The following is a 16,992-nucleotide window of genomic DNA, read 5'->3' on the forward strand; positions in this document are numbered from 1 at the left end:
GCAAAATGCCTCCCATCACCTGCCCTGGAATTCTTCCCCATCCTCTTAAAAAAAAAAATCTTCATTGATTTAAATGGGATCACATTAAAAAAACATGCGATGTTACCCTCCTTTGACGCTCTAATGGTTGAGAAGTATGCATCAATGGGACTTACACTGTGCAGTGTTTAGGATTGCTGTTGTTGGTGCAGCGTAAATATATTACAAACAGACCTAGTCGAAATGTGCTATTAGTTGTAGCCCAACTAATGGCTGGTGTAGTCTCGGGTAAAGAGTACAAGTGACTATAATTTTACCACTGTTTGCTCCCTAGTATTGGAGATTAGACCTTCTAAACGTTGTGCTTAGATTACATTACTGCATTAGCTCCCAGGCACTCCTAGCACTGCCATTACCACCCAGGGATTTGAGTGGGTATCCATATATAATGCACCCACTTGTGAGGCGTCCCTACTATCTCTGCATGAATTTGCCCCTGCACTGGTGAGAGTGCATTTGTTTTTTTTTAAACTTTCACACTGTCTCTGGTTGGTGCTGCACAAACATATCAATGCAATATGTCCACAGGACCTAATTCACTTTGTACATGCAAGGAGATGGACGAGTCCTTTTCACCAGCATCTCTAAGAACTACAACTTCATCCTCACGCAACAAGCTTTGTTCATGCATTTAGCTGTAGCAACTGAGGTCATGAGCCCACTCTCGGTGCTGCACGCGCACTCTAGTATGGTGTTTGAGATCTCAATAAGTATCATCGGGGCCACATAGTTTATCCCCACTTAAGTCACTATGGACCCGATTAGGATGTCTGGCGGAAAGCCCTCCCTCCCGACATTCGTAATCTCCTTGACTGTTTTATAACCCTTCCGATCGACTCAGTCAGTTTACAATCCGTCTCACAGATTATCATGTTTCTGAATCATTTTAGAGCAGCTCTCAGAGCATCCGTGTTGGTCGGACCGCATCGCACAGCTCTATGGACAGCGTTTCCAACCAAGCGATTACGTTGCCGGGTTCCAAAAGCCTTTCCGAGTTGGCCTGTCTGACATGAAAAGACTGTTGGAAAGTGACTTTGGGGCCTCTAGCAGGGCCCCCTTGACCCTGCGGCCTCCGGCTGGGGTCCAAGGGGGTACCCAAGGGACCACCTGTAAAGCTCGGCACTATGTGGTAGGCACAGTGGGGTGCCTGTGACAGGGTGCGGAGTTTTCTGCAAACACCCCATTTTCCCATAGGAGCCTATGTTGTCAGTCGGAACAAGGGCTCCCATTGGAATGAATAGGAATCCGAGCAAACAGTGTTTGGTCGCATCGTAATTGGTTGGGCTTAACCACGGACTGCGAGTCAGTTAAATCCGAATCCGAGACGGTGTCTGGCGGGAAGCTTCCGCCCGACATCTTAATCGGGACTACGTGTCTTCTATGAATGGAACACGACCTTAGCTACTACGGAAGTCATGTAAGGTGGATCAGTCAACTACTTCATCCATTGTAGAAATCTGTGTAATAATAATAGGGTTCCAACTTAGTTGTTCCCCTGCAACTTATCAGAATTTATGTTCGCATCCTATTTGAAGCGTGATAAAAACAGATGGGAAACTAAGGTCTGTATAGTGGGGCGGCTGCTTTCTGGATGCCGTGATGCCATTGTACCGTGGTTCACGGCACAGATATGGAGCCAGCACTGAATAAGACAGGATTGTTCTCTGGCCTTTGTCAGGCTATGCTTGTCCGAATCCCGAGGAGTAGAAAGCTTTGCTATTTCCAGTTAATTAAATGAATTGTAATAACTGCTTTAATGTATAAGTACTTACAAATATGCGTTTCACACATCAGCTGCTTTTTGAGTGTGGGATAGTGAAATCCTATGTGGGAAACAGAAATAACTCACGAATTTGGTAGAATACCTACAATTTGGAAATGAATAGATTTGCCGGAAGTCTGGGTAACCTCAACGTGTGAAACTCTACTTCAAGGCATGTTGCCAGATTCATCATAGTCCCGTTTTGCGAGTCCTTAATAGCGATTATTAAGGAATCGCTATTAAGGACTTGCAAAACGGTATTCATGTAGGAACCGCTAAATAAATTGCGATTCCTACACATTCCTTATTTGCGATTAGCAAATTGCTAATCGCAAATAAGGATGCGATTTCAAGGGTGCCAGGGGTGTCCAAAGGACACCCTGTAGTACCCCTGAAATGAAAATGTAGACTGATGTTGCGCACACACATGTCCAAAGGACATGTGTGTGTGTAACATACAACTGAGAAAAATGCACAAAAGTGCATTTTTCTCAGTTTTCGCTATTTACCACGAAGTCAGACTTAACGGTAAATAGCGGCAAAAAATAGCGAAATCGCAATTTTTCAAAGGTTCATGAATAGCATTTAAGGAATCTCAAATTGAGATTCCTTAAATGCGATCGCAATTTGAAAAATCGCAATTATTTGCGATTTTTCAAATTGCGAGTTCATGACCCATTGATGAATTCCAAATGCCATTTTTGCGGGCGCAAACGGCCGAATTTAGCGATTTGCACCGTTTGCACTCGCAAAAATGCTTGATGAATCTAGCTGATGGTCTTTTGCATGCTTTTGTTCTGGTTTGTGTCCTGAAAAGTTGTTCGGCTCAAGCTGCATTGTAATATCCAAATATTTATTTTCTCTGAAGTGCTGATTGAATGGGCTGCCGTGCCACTGGAAATGTCAAAGTATTTGTTGAATAGTACCCTATAAACTAAATAAAGTTTTTTTTGACTGACTACTCTGTAAAGTACTCTATATTATCGACATTAACAACATACCAAAACACAACATATATATGCAAGGCAACTCCACAACACAGTAACACAACGGCAACAGAGTAATAGGACATAACGGGAAACACCAAAACAGCCATTACAAAACACAACCAAAATGCAGCCACAAACACAAAACACAGTACACTACAACACAAAACAGCAACACTCTATAACAGTATAAAAAAACAATTGCAACTCAATTGCGGTGTTATATTGTGATGGTTTGTTGCACGTTTTTGTAATTTGTGGTGTCTCTTTGATGTGGTGTTCTGGTACGTTGTGTTTTGTTTTTTTGCTGTATCATTGTGTTAGTCGTATTGTGTTGATGTGTTGCATTTACTGTTATTGTATTGTCTTGATGTTTTGATTTTGATGGTGTGGCATTTTGTGTATGTCGTACCGTTTTATATTTTGTCTTGTGTTGGTGTATTTTATGTTAAATTTTCTCTTGTGTTATTTTGATTTACTGTTGGTTTGTGGTGATGCGTTCCATTATTCTGATAGCGTGCTATTGCATCTCACCTGCATATTGTCACCCTAAACATGCACACTCTCCCCACACAAAAACCCCACTTTAATGAAGCAGGGATAAGTGTTTACACGAACCACTGCACTGCTTACTACCAAGTGCCTATAATAGAGATTGCCCAAAATGTTTAACTCCCTCTCTTTCCGACCTCTAACCCTTGAATCTGCCGAGAAGGAAAATACAGAAACACATTTGAACGTGCTTGATTGAAAGTAAACGTTCAAGCCTGTAGTTGGGACTAACGAAACTGCCTAGCCGAAATACTGTAATGGAAATAATCTGTCACATTGTCATCTAAGGTTAATTAATAGGAAAATTAGAAATGCTTTTCGTAGATAACTTGATGAGTTTAAAGCTTATCCATCTTCATAAGGGAAAAAATAATTGTGTGCACATCCGTCGAGACTGCCTATAGGGAGAATTTACCCCCACAGCGTACCAACTTTTTAAAGGAGTTGTCTGCTAGCACTGTTGTTAGCAATAAATACTACAACCTATGCAAAGAGTGGGCTTCTGCTGTAACGTTTTGTCGCTTGTCTCATGCTGTTAGCTGTTTTTATTTATCCTTCTCCTTTAGAAAGTTAAGGCATGAGGTACTATTTTACTTCTAAAAAGCACATTAACTAGTTACAGATTCAATGCAGTGCCGTGCGTTCATTGTGCATGTAAAGTATTTTTTTTGTTTTGTTATTCTTCACTACATCAGCTTTTTATTGTCATTTTCATTTGCGAGTCAGGACAAGTATGTGTACACATTACAACATTAAAGTCAACAACATTATTGTCTTTGTCAATGCTTGTTTATTTTAGAGTTCAGAAAAGGGGGTGGGGATGAACAGAGTGTCTGAATTAAGCAGACCACTCTTACCCAGTCCAAAGATCAGGGCTTGATCCATCACCGTTATTTAGCTTTCAGGGCTTGATCCATCACCACCATAAGCGTGGAAGGGTATACTCAGATGTGAGTCCCTTGCTCATTGCACCATCAGGATTCAAGCAAGCCGGGTCGAAGACGGCTGAAATGCCAGAAACCGGTCCCCGGAAGCTTGTTTCCTTCCCAGTATAAGAATTGGCTTGGTAGTTTGGTCTGCCCTGTACCCATGATGCACTGGGCCAGGGTCAGACTAATTTGCATATAGCCAAGTTCTGAGCTGGGATGGTGCAGTGAGCTAAAAAACGGTGATGGATCAAGCCCTGATCTTTGGACTGGGTAAGAGTGGTCTGCTTAATTCAGACACCCCCTTTTCTGAATCATGTTTATTTTACAGTGCTGTAAAATTAGCCTGTTTTTTGCCAAATATTGTTTCAGTTCTATTTACTTTAGAGTGGGCATTTCCTTGAGCCTAAATTAATGTGTGACTTAGCATTTTCTTTTCTGGATGTCTTCAATAGGGACATTCGGTGATACTTGTCTATTTTTATTTTGTTTTGTGCAGAATGACAAAGCAGGGTCTCCTGCCCAGTCTGGAGGACTTGCTGTTTTATACTATTGCAGAGGGACAAGAAAAAATACCTGTTCATAAATTCATCACTGTAAGTGCCTTTCACTTTTAATTATTACTTTTGCAAGTCATTCAGTATGGAGTTTTGAGCTGTAAACTTCTAAACTGTTTATTTTTACATTTTGGATGGCTCTTGATATCACATGGTAATGTATGCGTGTTGTGTGGTAGAATAGTACCTAATCTTTACTCATTTTGCTGTTGTGGGTGTCAGCCACAATGGTCTAAACATTTTTGGTAGCTGGCTTGCTGGATAGCCTCATAAAGGTGGGGCGTGAGCTGGTGCATATCTCTTTCGAGAGTATAAATCTGTCACATCTCAGAATTCCACTAAAGGGACTGAGACATCTAAGACTTCTTAAAATATCACCTTTATAGTTTATTATCTCTGCAAAAGAATTGCAATCTCAACAGCCCACACCACAACGAGAGATTTTAAATCTACTTTTAAAAATACAGTTTACTTGTGCTCATGCAATTATATATCCTATAATAGACACATCAAATCCAAGGCCCTTCGGAGTAGATTGTTTCTACGCAAGTTTTATTTTTTCAAAATAAACTTTTATATAACATAGTAAGTATAAAAAATATGATGAATACTGGTTTGGTGATTTCGTCCAGGATAGTATTCTGTTTTTATCTGAGCCTGTTCACTGCTTTTATATGTCAATTTCACACTTGTAAATTGACAATTCTATCCCGGTAACAGACCTCCAGTTTTGTACTGACGCCCACATAGCTACCTGACAAATATGCAGGACAGGCACCCCGCTTGCCAGCGCAGTGGTTGCAGCTTTGGCTCTGGTGGAATCTGCTTGTAAGCAGATCGCTGACACAATATCGATCCATATAATATCGTAGCACAAAAATATCGGAAATTAAATATCAATCACAAAAATATTGACTTACTATACTTAACTAGTAAAACCACAAATATTGAGAACAAATATATTGTTAATAAAAATATTAATTTTTAACTATATCAACAACAAAAATATTACCCCTTTAAATAAGAATATACTATACCAACAATATCAATACACACAATATCGATGATAATAGTGCCAAGAAAAGGGGGGAATACTTGGTACTCATGGACCACCCCCCCCCCCCAGGCTGAGCGTAGCAGTGAACAGTTGGAGGACAGGTCGGATAAGCTTGCCCCACTGCAGGTAGGCCCCAACACCTACTGAGACAGGCAGTGTTGGGATTGTGGATTGCCAGACCGGCAATAAACAAAGCCTTTGCCAGAGAACACCGGGAGCAAGGGGAGAAAACAGCATAGGCCCCCTGTGTGAGGGGGACAGAGGTACCAAGAGGCTGTGTACAGGTGGGGTTTGGGAGGCGACAACGGGGCCCGATTTAGCCGTGGATCAACTGGTGACTGCGCCCTAGCAGCAAATATCAGGGTAGCCCTCTCCTTGCATGACGTTATGGCCGCCATACAGGGAGTGCGCATGGAGCTGGAAGGGAGAATAGACAGTGTTGGGGCGGAGGTGACCCTGATACGGGCGTACTTGCACAACACGGGGTCCAGGCTACAAGCAGTGGTAGGCACAACAGAGACTCTCACTCAAGAAACCAAAGCCTTCAAGAAAGAGTTGTTGAACTCCAGGCAGTGACATCCAGCCTGGAAGATTTTGATGGAAGGTCAAGGAGGAACAGCATGCAAGTTTTGGGGGTACCAGAAAAAGCAGAGGGCCCATCCGCTGAACTATTTGTCGAGGACCTCATCCTCAAGCATCTGCATCCACATGGCTTATCGAAGTTGCTCACATTGGAGAGAGCCCATCGAGTGCCGGGAGGTAGGCCGCGGCCCGGGGCCCCTCCAAGTCCTATCCTGGCCCGCTTTCTAAATGATGGAGATCGAGATGTGGTGCTCCAGATGACCAGGGTGGCCCCGCCGGTCGCTCTTGAGAATGCCAAAATATCCTTTTTTCCAGACTATTACCCAGAAAATGCAAAATCAGAGGAGATCGTTTCTCGCAGTGAAGCAGGAGTTGCGGAAAAGGGAGGTGAAGTAATCCATGCTTTACCCAGCGAAGCTCCGAGTGGAAGAAGGGGGGAACCATCTTTTTTGACTCCCCACAGGAAGCGTGGGCCTTGGTGGAAGGCTGGGCACAGTGGGGCGATCCCCAGCCAGATGGAATCAAGGAACGAAACTGGAGAAACTTCCCAGATCCACAGAAAGTAAGACGATGGAGAGACAGACAGGATACAGTAACCAGGGAGAGAGAGTGACTATCAGGAGAGATCAAGACCTAGAAGTAAGTCTCTCTGAAGTGGTGATTTGGAAGTCTGGTTCCCCCACCCCCCTTAGCAGATTTCTCACAACTAACCACAGCTGCTTGCAGAAGGCAAAGGGGAAAGGACTCCCAATCAAGGGACCGATCTGGGCGTAAGGCAGCACGCAAGGCAGACTCTGGGTTAAAGTGGTTTGAATAAGGGGGTCAACTGCACATTTGAACGTGTCTTGGGGGTGGGGATTGGGGTTGGGGGCGGCACACATACTCCTGACTCTATTCAGATGGGGTGGGTCTACAGGCCCCTTTGAGTTGGGGTAGGCGGGATGGTTTACTCTGCCTGGCAGGGTTGCGGGTGGGGGGTTATTCCTGGGGATTTGGAGGGGTGGAGGGAGTTGGTTACCCTGTTGGGTGAGGGTATATTATTTCTGAACGTAAGTACAATACACACAGCATTAGAGAAGGCGCACCACATGACAGCACAAGAAACCATGGCAACCTTTGTGAGGCGTGAGAGAGCAGCTCCTAGTGAGAAGAGCTGTGGCAAGGTTCGACAGGGATTTAGCACCCTCCAATTGCGGTATGGGACATAACATAGCGTGAGGCATAAACACAAACTGATGGCATGGAATGTCAACGGCTTGGGTGATAAAATAAAAAGAGGCATAGTACTCCAGTTCCTTAAAAGAACACACCGGATGTAATCCTCCTGCAGGAAACCCACCTGCTGGGCAATAAATGTAAGGCGCTCGACAGAGAGGGGTATAGGATGGAAAGCTATGTGGGATTCACCACCAGTTCCACAGGCACTGCAATTCTCCTCAAGAAACGATTCCCACTCATAGTCAAATGGACCTGGTTGGACAAATTGGAGAGATACACAGCTCTCTCAGGGAAATTGGAGGGGGAGACCCTCAACATAGTCTCAGTGTGAGTTCCACCAGGTCTGGCAGGCTCAACCCTCCCGGACCTTGGGAAACTTTGCCTAGAACTACCGGCAGGACACCTCATTGTTGGGGAGATTTTAATATGACCGTAGACCATAAAATAGATAGGCACTGTTAGACCTGTCTGGCTTTTTGCGTAGTCCCTCCAATTTATTATTTATTTTGTCCCCTTTTTGCCCCTCATTCCTCTAATAATTTTTGTGTCCACTAACTTTTTCTAGGTGTTGGTCAAGGGGATAGTGTAGTGAAGAGGTCCAAGCGTAGGTTAGATGGAAACAGCTTTTATTACAGGAATGACAACTTAACATCCACAGGTAGAATAGAGCAGTTAACGGAGGAGAAGCCCACAGCAGAATGAGCTCCTGACACTCCGCATTCTAGATGACATCATAAGTTCTAACTCTTTAATGCCAGCTCCACCAAGGCAGTGTCTGAGAAGAGCTAACTTGCGTTTTGCAGAACACCCATCTTTTTCTAAAACATCAACATAGGCTAAGAATATAGGGTGCCATAAATCCCATTCAATATTGGGATCACCAGCAGTTTGCAAGAAGTGAGGTGGAGCAGAGATATTGGACATGCTTGTTGTATTGTTGTATTTTGTAAGTAAAATTGACTTGAAAATGAAAAATAAAAAAAATAAAATAAAGTAGAGATTCCAGTACCTTATGGTTAGTAGACCACTAACCAGCAAATCCGGTGGGAAAACGAGTCAAAATGATGAAGATATGATGAAAAAGAGAACAGCCTCGTGAAAGTTGCTTTCCGATTCACGAAGTAAATAAGCAAGATGGCGGCACGTTGTGACGTCAGACGTTGTGAAGTTGAAAGGGTAATGCCCAGAATGCACTTGGTTTCCGGAATGAAGCGATCGGCCTGTGAAGACAGAAGCTCTTCAGCGTTGCTAGGCGCAATGAAGATTCTTCCGTGTTGCCTGGATGCAGCGGGTGCCGATACAGCGGGTGCAGAGGTTCTACGCAGTTTAAAGGATGCGTTTAACGGAACCTAAGACTCGGTATGTGAAATATTTTGCCAAATTGTAAAATAAGTATAGAAAACTCACGGCTAACACATTGAAGGTGGCAAGTTCAAAGCTCGATAGTAGAAACGTCGGCAGTGCTAATACGAAGGCAGTTTCCGTGATTTTCAGCTGAAAAGTGAACGTTGTCATCCAATATGTCCTTCTTGTAGTAGAAGTAGCTGTAGTTACCCAGTCGTCGCCAGAAATTATGTAGTGAAGAGGTCCAAGCGTAGGTTAGATGGAAACAGCTTTTATTACAGGAATGACAACTTAACATCCACAGGTAGAATAGAGCAGTTAACGGAGGAGAAGCCCACAGCAGAATGAGCTCCTGACACTCAGCATTCTAGATGACATCATAAGTTCTAAAAATGACATCAAGTAGGAATACAACAGATAGGTGTTCTTTTCCCCCCTCATAGTTTTTCACCTCAGGCCTAGAGGCCTGTTCTGACAGGAAAATAGTTGGAGCCACAAAATGGTGGCTACCAACTGCCCTAACTGCCAAACCCAGAACTTGCCCCATAGAGTAGTATAGGGCGTTCCAGAACCTTCTGGTCCCTTCTGGACTCTTGAGGGTCAGCCTATAAATACGGAATGCTGGACAGCCATTTTGTCTTGCCAGACAGAGTCAGCTGGAGGACAGGCTATCTTGGAAGGTGGGGGGAGGCTAGTGAAAGGGTTGACCTCCTAGACTGGGAAGCAGCCTAATTGATCCACTTCTCTACTCCTCCTTTGGGATCCTTGTCTTGTCCCCACTGTGTATGGTTAAGGGAGACCCTGGGCGCCTGACTAATCCCTAGACTGGAAGAATAGGGAGGTGAACAGGAGAAGGAGACTACAGCACTGTGGGGTGCAGTCCTCTGCCCAGTGAAGAGACTATTGCTGAGAATCCCTCAAACGGGGTGGGGCTAATCCTTGTGGCCCCCCGTTATTCAGTTATCAATGAAATCCTGCCCGGGTTACAGCGACTGTCCCCTAGTTTCATAAACCCACAGAGTGTCATCTCTCACCTGCTGTGGAGTGAAGCCAGCGCCTGGTGAGCTGCGCCGGATCAGTGGTTGAGCGCCAACTGAGGAGAGCAGCGGGCGCTGAGGGAGCAGAGGCCAGGAGAAATCGGGCTGTTCCGCCCCTGTACCAGCGTGGGGATCGGCGCCGAGTTGTAGCTGTGGAAGCGAGTTCGAGGTGAGGAGCGGACCTAGAGGAATCCCTGCGGACTTCCTGGAGTGGGCGGAGTAGTGGAGAGAGCACCGGTAGGAGAGCGCGGGCTTCAGCGGGGAGACGCTTCCCCTTCGCGCATGCCCGGTTGTGCGCTCGGCTCTCTGAGGCGGAGCCAACTGTGAGGAGCAGTGTTTCCCCCGATCAGTGCGAGGGAGAGGTGGAGAGGAACGCCGGGAGTCCCACGGCGGCTGAGGCGAGTGGCAACTTCTCTCCCCTGCTCGAGCGCCGCACAGTGAGGCTGGCGTGAGCGGGAAGGGAGAACTGTGGAGCCCAAAAGCGGCTTGGGGAATACGGCGGAAACTGCCTTCTTCGTGTAAGCGCCACGCAGAGGAGTAGGCTCAAGCGGGGTGAGGAGAGCTGAGGGGCCCTAGAGGCTGGTTAATCTTGCCAGCGCTTGGCTCCTTTTGTCCTGCCGAGTGTTTTCCCCCACCCTCTGGCGCAGCAAGACTACAACGGTCCGTTCTTTCACAAGTAAGGAGGTGATTTGAAGGGGGAGAGTGGCGCTAGAGCCCACAAAGGAATAACTTAGACACTGGTCGCTTTTCCACCACTGTGTTACACCAGGTGGGGAGTAGCTTGAGGAAACCAACTGCATAGGGAGTGCTGAAGGTGCTTGCTGGTTAAGTTAGAGCATAAGTTCCTCAAAAGAGGTTGCTGGTGTCTATGTAGATTCTGGTATATTTGAAACCCCTCAGTGACTGTGTATCTGAAGGAGGGGGTTAGAGGTGCTGAGGGAGAAAAGTTTAGAGCACTTCATAATAATCAAATCTAAGTAATTCTATATTTTAATCAAATGCACTATTGATGTTGATTACTGATTTAAGTTAGCTTATCTGAAAGTGTTACTTCTGATTTTATGACAACTGTATGTACTGAGCTGCAATTTTTCCAAAGATCTAAGAGTAATATTATTTTTCCTGTCCAAATGTACAAGTCTAAATTGTGAATACTAAGTGAAAAAGAACAGAGAATATTTTTATAAACCAGCTCATATTTTTCCATACTTTGGTGTAGTGTCATTTTTGTGTGTTATTGCGTGGTTTTACTGCTGGGTGGTTTGCAACCTTCACACTTGTGCCTCTAGAATTGCATGTCTTACCTTAGGCCAGGCTACCCTAGGTGACCTGACATCCCAGGTTCCAACAGGCACCTAGCGCGGACATCCCATATAGGACAGACTCAACTAGCTGACTTCCTTAGAGCACTCGGTCAGAGCGATATCTGGAGAGCCCGACACCCGAGGGACCGTGAATATACTTAACACTCCATTGTACATAATATCCGCTCTAGGATAGACATCTAAATTGCACTTGCAGACCAGACTTATAACTTTCGCGAGGTGAGACATCTCCCGAAAGGAATATCCAACCACTCCAGTCTGGGCTAAATATTCGAAGGGGAACCCAAGACCTAGGAATATATTAGCAATTAACACAATGTATCTGAAAATTCCAAAAATCAGAGACAATCTCAGCAAAACGACTGAAAGATATTTTGAAGAAAATAAGTCCTCTGTGGCGTCAACAAGGACGCTCTGGGAGGCGATCAGGGGGCACGCACTCACATTAATGATAGGGCATAAGAGGGAAAAACAAAGAAGGTCGAGGAGGTGTAAAAGAGTATAATGGAACTAGAAAGACAAGTGGTCAGCTGGGATGACGAGGAAACAAAACAGTTGCTGAGCCTAAAACATCAAGAATATAAAGACTTGACGGTGAATGCGGCGAGTGCTCCCCTCGAGGAAATGAGATACCAGGTCTACGAGCATGGTGATAAAGCGGGGAGGCTTATCGCATGGCTCGACAAAAAAGAGATAGCAAATCGCTGGGTGGCCTCAATACAAGCAGGGGAGGGAAAACTCTCACAGACACTAAGGACAAATCTGACAAATTCGCAAAATATTATGAACACACATATAAGTCTGAGTCTTCCACTCCATCCCAAGAAGCCCTAGCACTCATGAAGGACAGACCCCTACCAGCACTCACCAAGGAGGAGGTACAAACATTAGACAAAGATTCAAACAGTGAAGAATTGCAACAGGCCCTTAAGAGGTCAAGTAGGGGAAGGCCCTGGGCCCATAAGGGATACCAGTCGAACTCTATAAAGTAATGGCCAGGCACACTACACCCCACTTGTTGAATGTGTTCCCAGTACAGTCTAGTCGCAGGCCAATTGCCCCTGGAGCAGAGAATAGCTTCAATAGTAGTAATAGTAGTAATTCATCAAGAAGGGAAAACCAGAGACCAATGCGGATCGTATCAACCCATCTCCTTGATAAATTCCGAAGCAAAGATTTTGGCCAACCTTTTGCCACGCCGATCGATAGCCATCATTACCAAGGTGGTACACCTTGATCAATCTTGGTTCATGCCGGGCCCAAACACGGCCCTCAACCTGCGACGCCTGCACGGGGTTATGGGTTGAGTGAGTGGGGTACAGAAAGACTCGGCGATATTGTCTCTCGACGCAGGCATGGCCTTCGACATGATTGAGTGCCCGTTTTTACTTGCAGTGTTGGAACACATGGGGGTGGGTCTGAGGTTTCAAGCCTAGGTTCAACTCCTATACACGGCGCCCCTGGCGCACATGAAGGTGAACGAGAGGGTATCTCGAATGTTCCAGCTCCATCGTGAGACCAGGCAAGGATGCCGCCTGTCGCCTTTATTTTTCGCACTGGCACTGGAGCCACTTGCGGTTTGGATTCGGGGGGACCCACTGATAAGGGGCCTGGGATGGTCAGAGGACTGTGAGGATAGAATATCATTGTACCCCGATGATATCATCCTGTATGTGGCTTCGCCCAGATCCTAGATAGCCAGAATCCTAAATGTCTTTGCGACCTACTGTTGGTTTTCCAGTTATATGATCAATTGGTCGAAGACTGTGTTCCTCATTCTACATGGGCAGACGCCGAGGTTTTAAACCAAAGAAAGGGGCTCCGTCTTACCCAAAGGGAAATAGAGCTCCAGTATACTGTCAAGTAAAAAATAATTTTTCCTTTTGGGGAGTTAAGTGTTCTCAAATTAAAGTAGTCACGTCAATCAGTCAAAAGCTCTCACTCAAATATTCATTTACAACTTATTGTTTGGGAAGTACTCAACACAAGAAAAACCTAATTATTGTAAAAATATACATGTTTATTTTCAATAAAAAGACATAATCAATATATAAATTCATTAAAACTCTATGCAACAAAATGTTAAAAACCACCTAGTGTGGACAGGGAGAAATATAAGACACGACAATACACTTTGTCTTTGGTGTGGTTAATTTGGAAGATTTCTTTTCCCTGTCCGCACTAGGTGGTTTTTAACATTTTGTTGCATAGAGTTTTAATGAATTTATATATTGATTTATGTCTTTTTATTGAAAATAAACATGTATATTTTTACAATAATTAGGTTTTTCTTGTGTTGAGTACATAAAATAACTATATATATATAGATAATATGCATATACATATACATATGCAGCCCAAAATAACCATACTAGGCTCATAAGACTGCCCCCAAATGCCTGAAAAATCTTTACATTTGTTAAATAAAGACATATAAATTACATTATATGAAAATGCAAAGAAGAAAGCACTGCCTTTGTTGACTTTGAAACACACAACCTTTATTTTCAAAGGTAAAACAGGCAGGATCATAGAGGCAGCTTTAGCCTAGATAGGCTGCATTGTAACAATAGGAAAAAAACTGGCGCCGTGCCTTTAAGACCTCTATGAGCCTCCAGGCTCCCATCATGCACCACAGGTGACAGTTAGGTCAGTTCTTTTTTCCGGCTAACGTCAAGAGCGTAGGCGATCCAAGTCTGGCTCCCCTACGGCTATGAGAGGACGGGACTCGACGTCGTCTAATCGACGTCGATGTTCACTGTCGAGAGGCTCGAAAGATCAGTCAAGGTCGCCGTCGAGAGGCGCTATGACATCGACGTCGAACCGGGCATTGGAGGTTTCGACGTCGAAGAGCCCAGGTCAGATGGCGTCGAGGCACACGACGCCGAGAAAAGCGCTGTCATCGAGGCACATGACGCCAACACCTAAGAGACACTCGACATCGAGGAGGTCGCCGTCGAGAAAGTCGACACCGAGGGTGTCTTCGTTGAGGAAATCGTCACCGAGGAGGTTGTCGCCGAGGAGGTCGCCGCCGAGGAGGTCGCCATCGAGAAGGACACCTTCGAGAAGATCACCTTTGGAAAGATCGACGTTGAGGAGACCGCGGTCCAGGTCTCCTGCAGCTAAGAGGCCTAGAACGGTTTCTAAAGAACGATCTCAGGTTTCTGTGGCTTCTTCTGGGAGTTCTTCTTCCTCCCCTGGGCTGAAGATTGTACAAATCTCCCCAGAGCCCTCAAGAGTGCCTTCACCTACAGGGGCTAATATCTCTCCACGATGGTTGGGAGAACTAAGAGACTGGAAGATAAGGAGAATCAACCTTCCAAGGTATAGGTCCAGGTCGCCGGTGTCGGAAAGACCCGCGTCAAGATCAAGGTCACCTCTTTTACGAGTGATCAATCAATCAATCAATCAAAGCATTTATATAGCGCACTACTCACCCGGAGGGTCTCAAGGCGCTAGGGGCGGGGGGGTCCGCTACTGCTCGAACAGCCTTGAGGTCTTGAGCTGCTTCCTGACGGCAAAGTGGTCCTGGGTCAGGCGGAGGTGGGTCGGGAGGGAGTTCCAAGTCTTGGCGGCCAGGTAGGAGAAGGACCTTCCTCCTGTGGTGGCTCTTCGGGCGCGGGGGACAGCGGCGAGGGCGTGGCCGGTCGATCGAAGCTGGCGTGTGGGAGCGTAGAAGTTGAGGCGGCTGTTGAGGTATCCTGGGCCTTGGTTGTGTAGGGCTTTGTGTGCGTGGATGAGGAGACGGAAGGTGATTCTCTTGTTGACCGGGAGCCAGTGCAGATCTCTCAGGTGTCCGGAGATGTGGCTGCGACGGGGGATGTCCAGGATGAGTCGTGCTGAGGCGTTCTAAAATCCGCTGGAGTCTCTTCTGGAGTTTGGCGGTGGTTCTGGCGTAGAGGGAGTTGCCATAGTCCAGACGGCCTGGGTGACCGTCTTTCTGGTCTCGGTGGGGATCCACCGGAAGATCTTACGTAGCATGCGCAGGATATTGAAGCACGACGAGGAGACGGCGTTAACTTGTCTGGTCATGGAGAGGGAGGAGTCCAGGATAAAGCCCAGGTTGCGTGCATGGTCTGTTGGTTTGGGTGCGCTGCCCAGGGCGGGGGGCCACCAGGAGTCGTCCCAGTTGGAGGGTGAAGATCCCAGGATGAGGACTTCCGTCTTGTCCGAGTTCAGTTTCAGGCGGCTGTTCGTCATCCACTTGGCTACGTCTGTCATCCTTTCGTGTAGGTTGGCTCTGGCGGTGGCGGGGTCGTTGGTGAGGGAGAGGATCAGCTGGGTGTCGTCGGCGTAGGAGATGATGTTGAGGTTGTGTTGGCGTGCGATGGCTGCGAGGGGGCTCATGTAGACGTTGAAGAGGGTTGGGCTGAGCGAGGAGCCTTGAGGAACGCCGCAGATGACTTCGGTGGCTTCTGATCTGAACGGGGGGAGGCGGACTCTCTGTGTCCTTCCGGTGAGGAACGAGATGATCCATTCCAGTGCCTTCTCCTGGATTCCGACGTTGCTGAGGCGCCGCACTAGGGTACGGTGGCAGACAGTGTCGAAGGCCGCGGAGAGATCTAGGAGGATGAGGGCTGCTGTTTCTCCGTTGTCGAGCAGGGCTCGGATGTCATCGGTGGCTGCGATCAGGGCGGTCTCGGTGCTGTGGTTGGCCAGAAAGCCAGACTGGGAGAGGTCGAGGGATCCGTTCGTCTCTAGGAAGGCGGCCAGCTGCTTGTTGACGGTCTTCTCGATGACTTTTGCAGGAAACGGCAGCAGCGAGATGGGGTGGTAGTTCTTGAGGTCGGTGGGGTCGGCTGATGGCTTCTTTAGTAGAGCGCTGAGTTCGGCGTGCTTCCAGCTCTCCGGGAAGGTAGCGGTGTCGAAGGATGTGTTGATGATGTCCCGCAGGTGGGGTGCGATGACAGCGTCGGCCTTGTTGAAGACGTGGTGAGGGCAGGGGTCGGTCGGAGATCCGGAGTGGATGGAGTTCATCGTGCGGATGGTGTCTTCGGTGCTGATCGGGGTCCAGGCGCGGAGGGTGGTGGTGGGGGGCGGTGGTTCAGTCGTGGCGTGCGTCGGTTGAGTGCTGAAGCTGTTGTGTATGTCCGCGATCTTGTTGTGGAAGTAGGAGGCGAGGGAGTTGCAGAGGTCTTGCGAAGGGGTGATGTCATTGTTTCCGGCGTTGGGGTTGGAGAGCTCTTTAACGATGTTGAAGAGTTCCTTGCTGTTGTGTGCGTTGTTGTCCAGTCGTTCCTTGAATGCAGTTTTCTTGGTGGCGTGGATCAGTTGGTGGTGTTTTCGGGTGGCGAGCTTGAGGGCAGTCATGTTGTTCGGTGTTGGGTCTCTGCGCCAGGCTTTCTCGAGTGCTCGGCAGTTCTTCTTGGAGCTCTTGAGTTTGTCGGTGAACCATGGGGCTTTCTTGCTGCCGGGTCTGCTAGGCGGGATCTTCAGAGGGGCGAGGTCGTCTGCGCAGTTGCTGATCCACTTCGCGAGGTTGGTGGCCGCCTGGCTTGGGTTCGTTGCGCTGGTGGGAGGGTTCATGCTCAGGGAAGTCGCGAGCTGGTCGGCTGTGATCTTGTTCCAGCTTCTGCGTGCAACCTGTTGCTGGTGGTGGTGGATCGT

At 46.9% G+C, this 16,992-nt stretch overlaps 1 protein-coding gene across 2 annotated transcripts in view; it reads left to right on the top strand.

Moving 5' to 3' along the window:
- Nucleotides 1-16,992, top strand: part of GLS (glutaminase) — an 811,930-nt gene that overhangs the window by 72,496 nt on the left and 722,442 nt on the right. For both annotated transcript variants that reach the window (XM_086955380.1, XM_086955381.1), the window contains exon 2: nt 4,765-4,861. In XM_086955380.1, the coding sequence (XP_086811506.1) occupies nt 4,765-4,861 (97 nt within the window). The remainder of the gene's footprint in view (nt 1-4,764; nt 4,862-16,992) is intronic.

This window comes from Lissotriton vulgaris, chromosome 2_1 (assembly GCF_964263255.1).
Source record: "Lissotriton vulgaris chromosome 2_1, aLisVul1.2, whole genome shotgun sequence".
Classification (NCBI taxonomy): Eukaryota; Metazoa; Chordata; class Amphibia; order Caudata; family Salamandridae; genus Lissotriton; species Lissotriton vulgaris.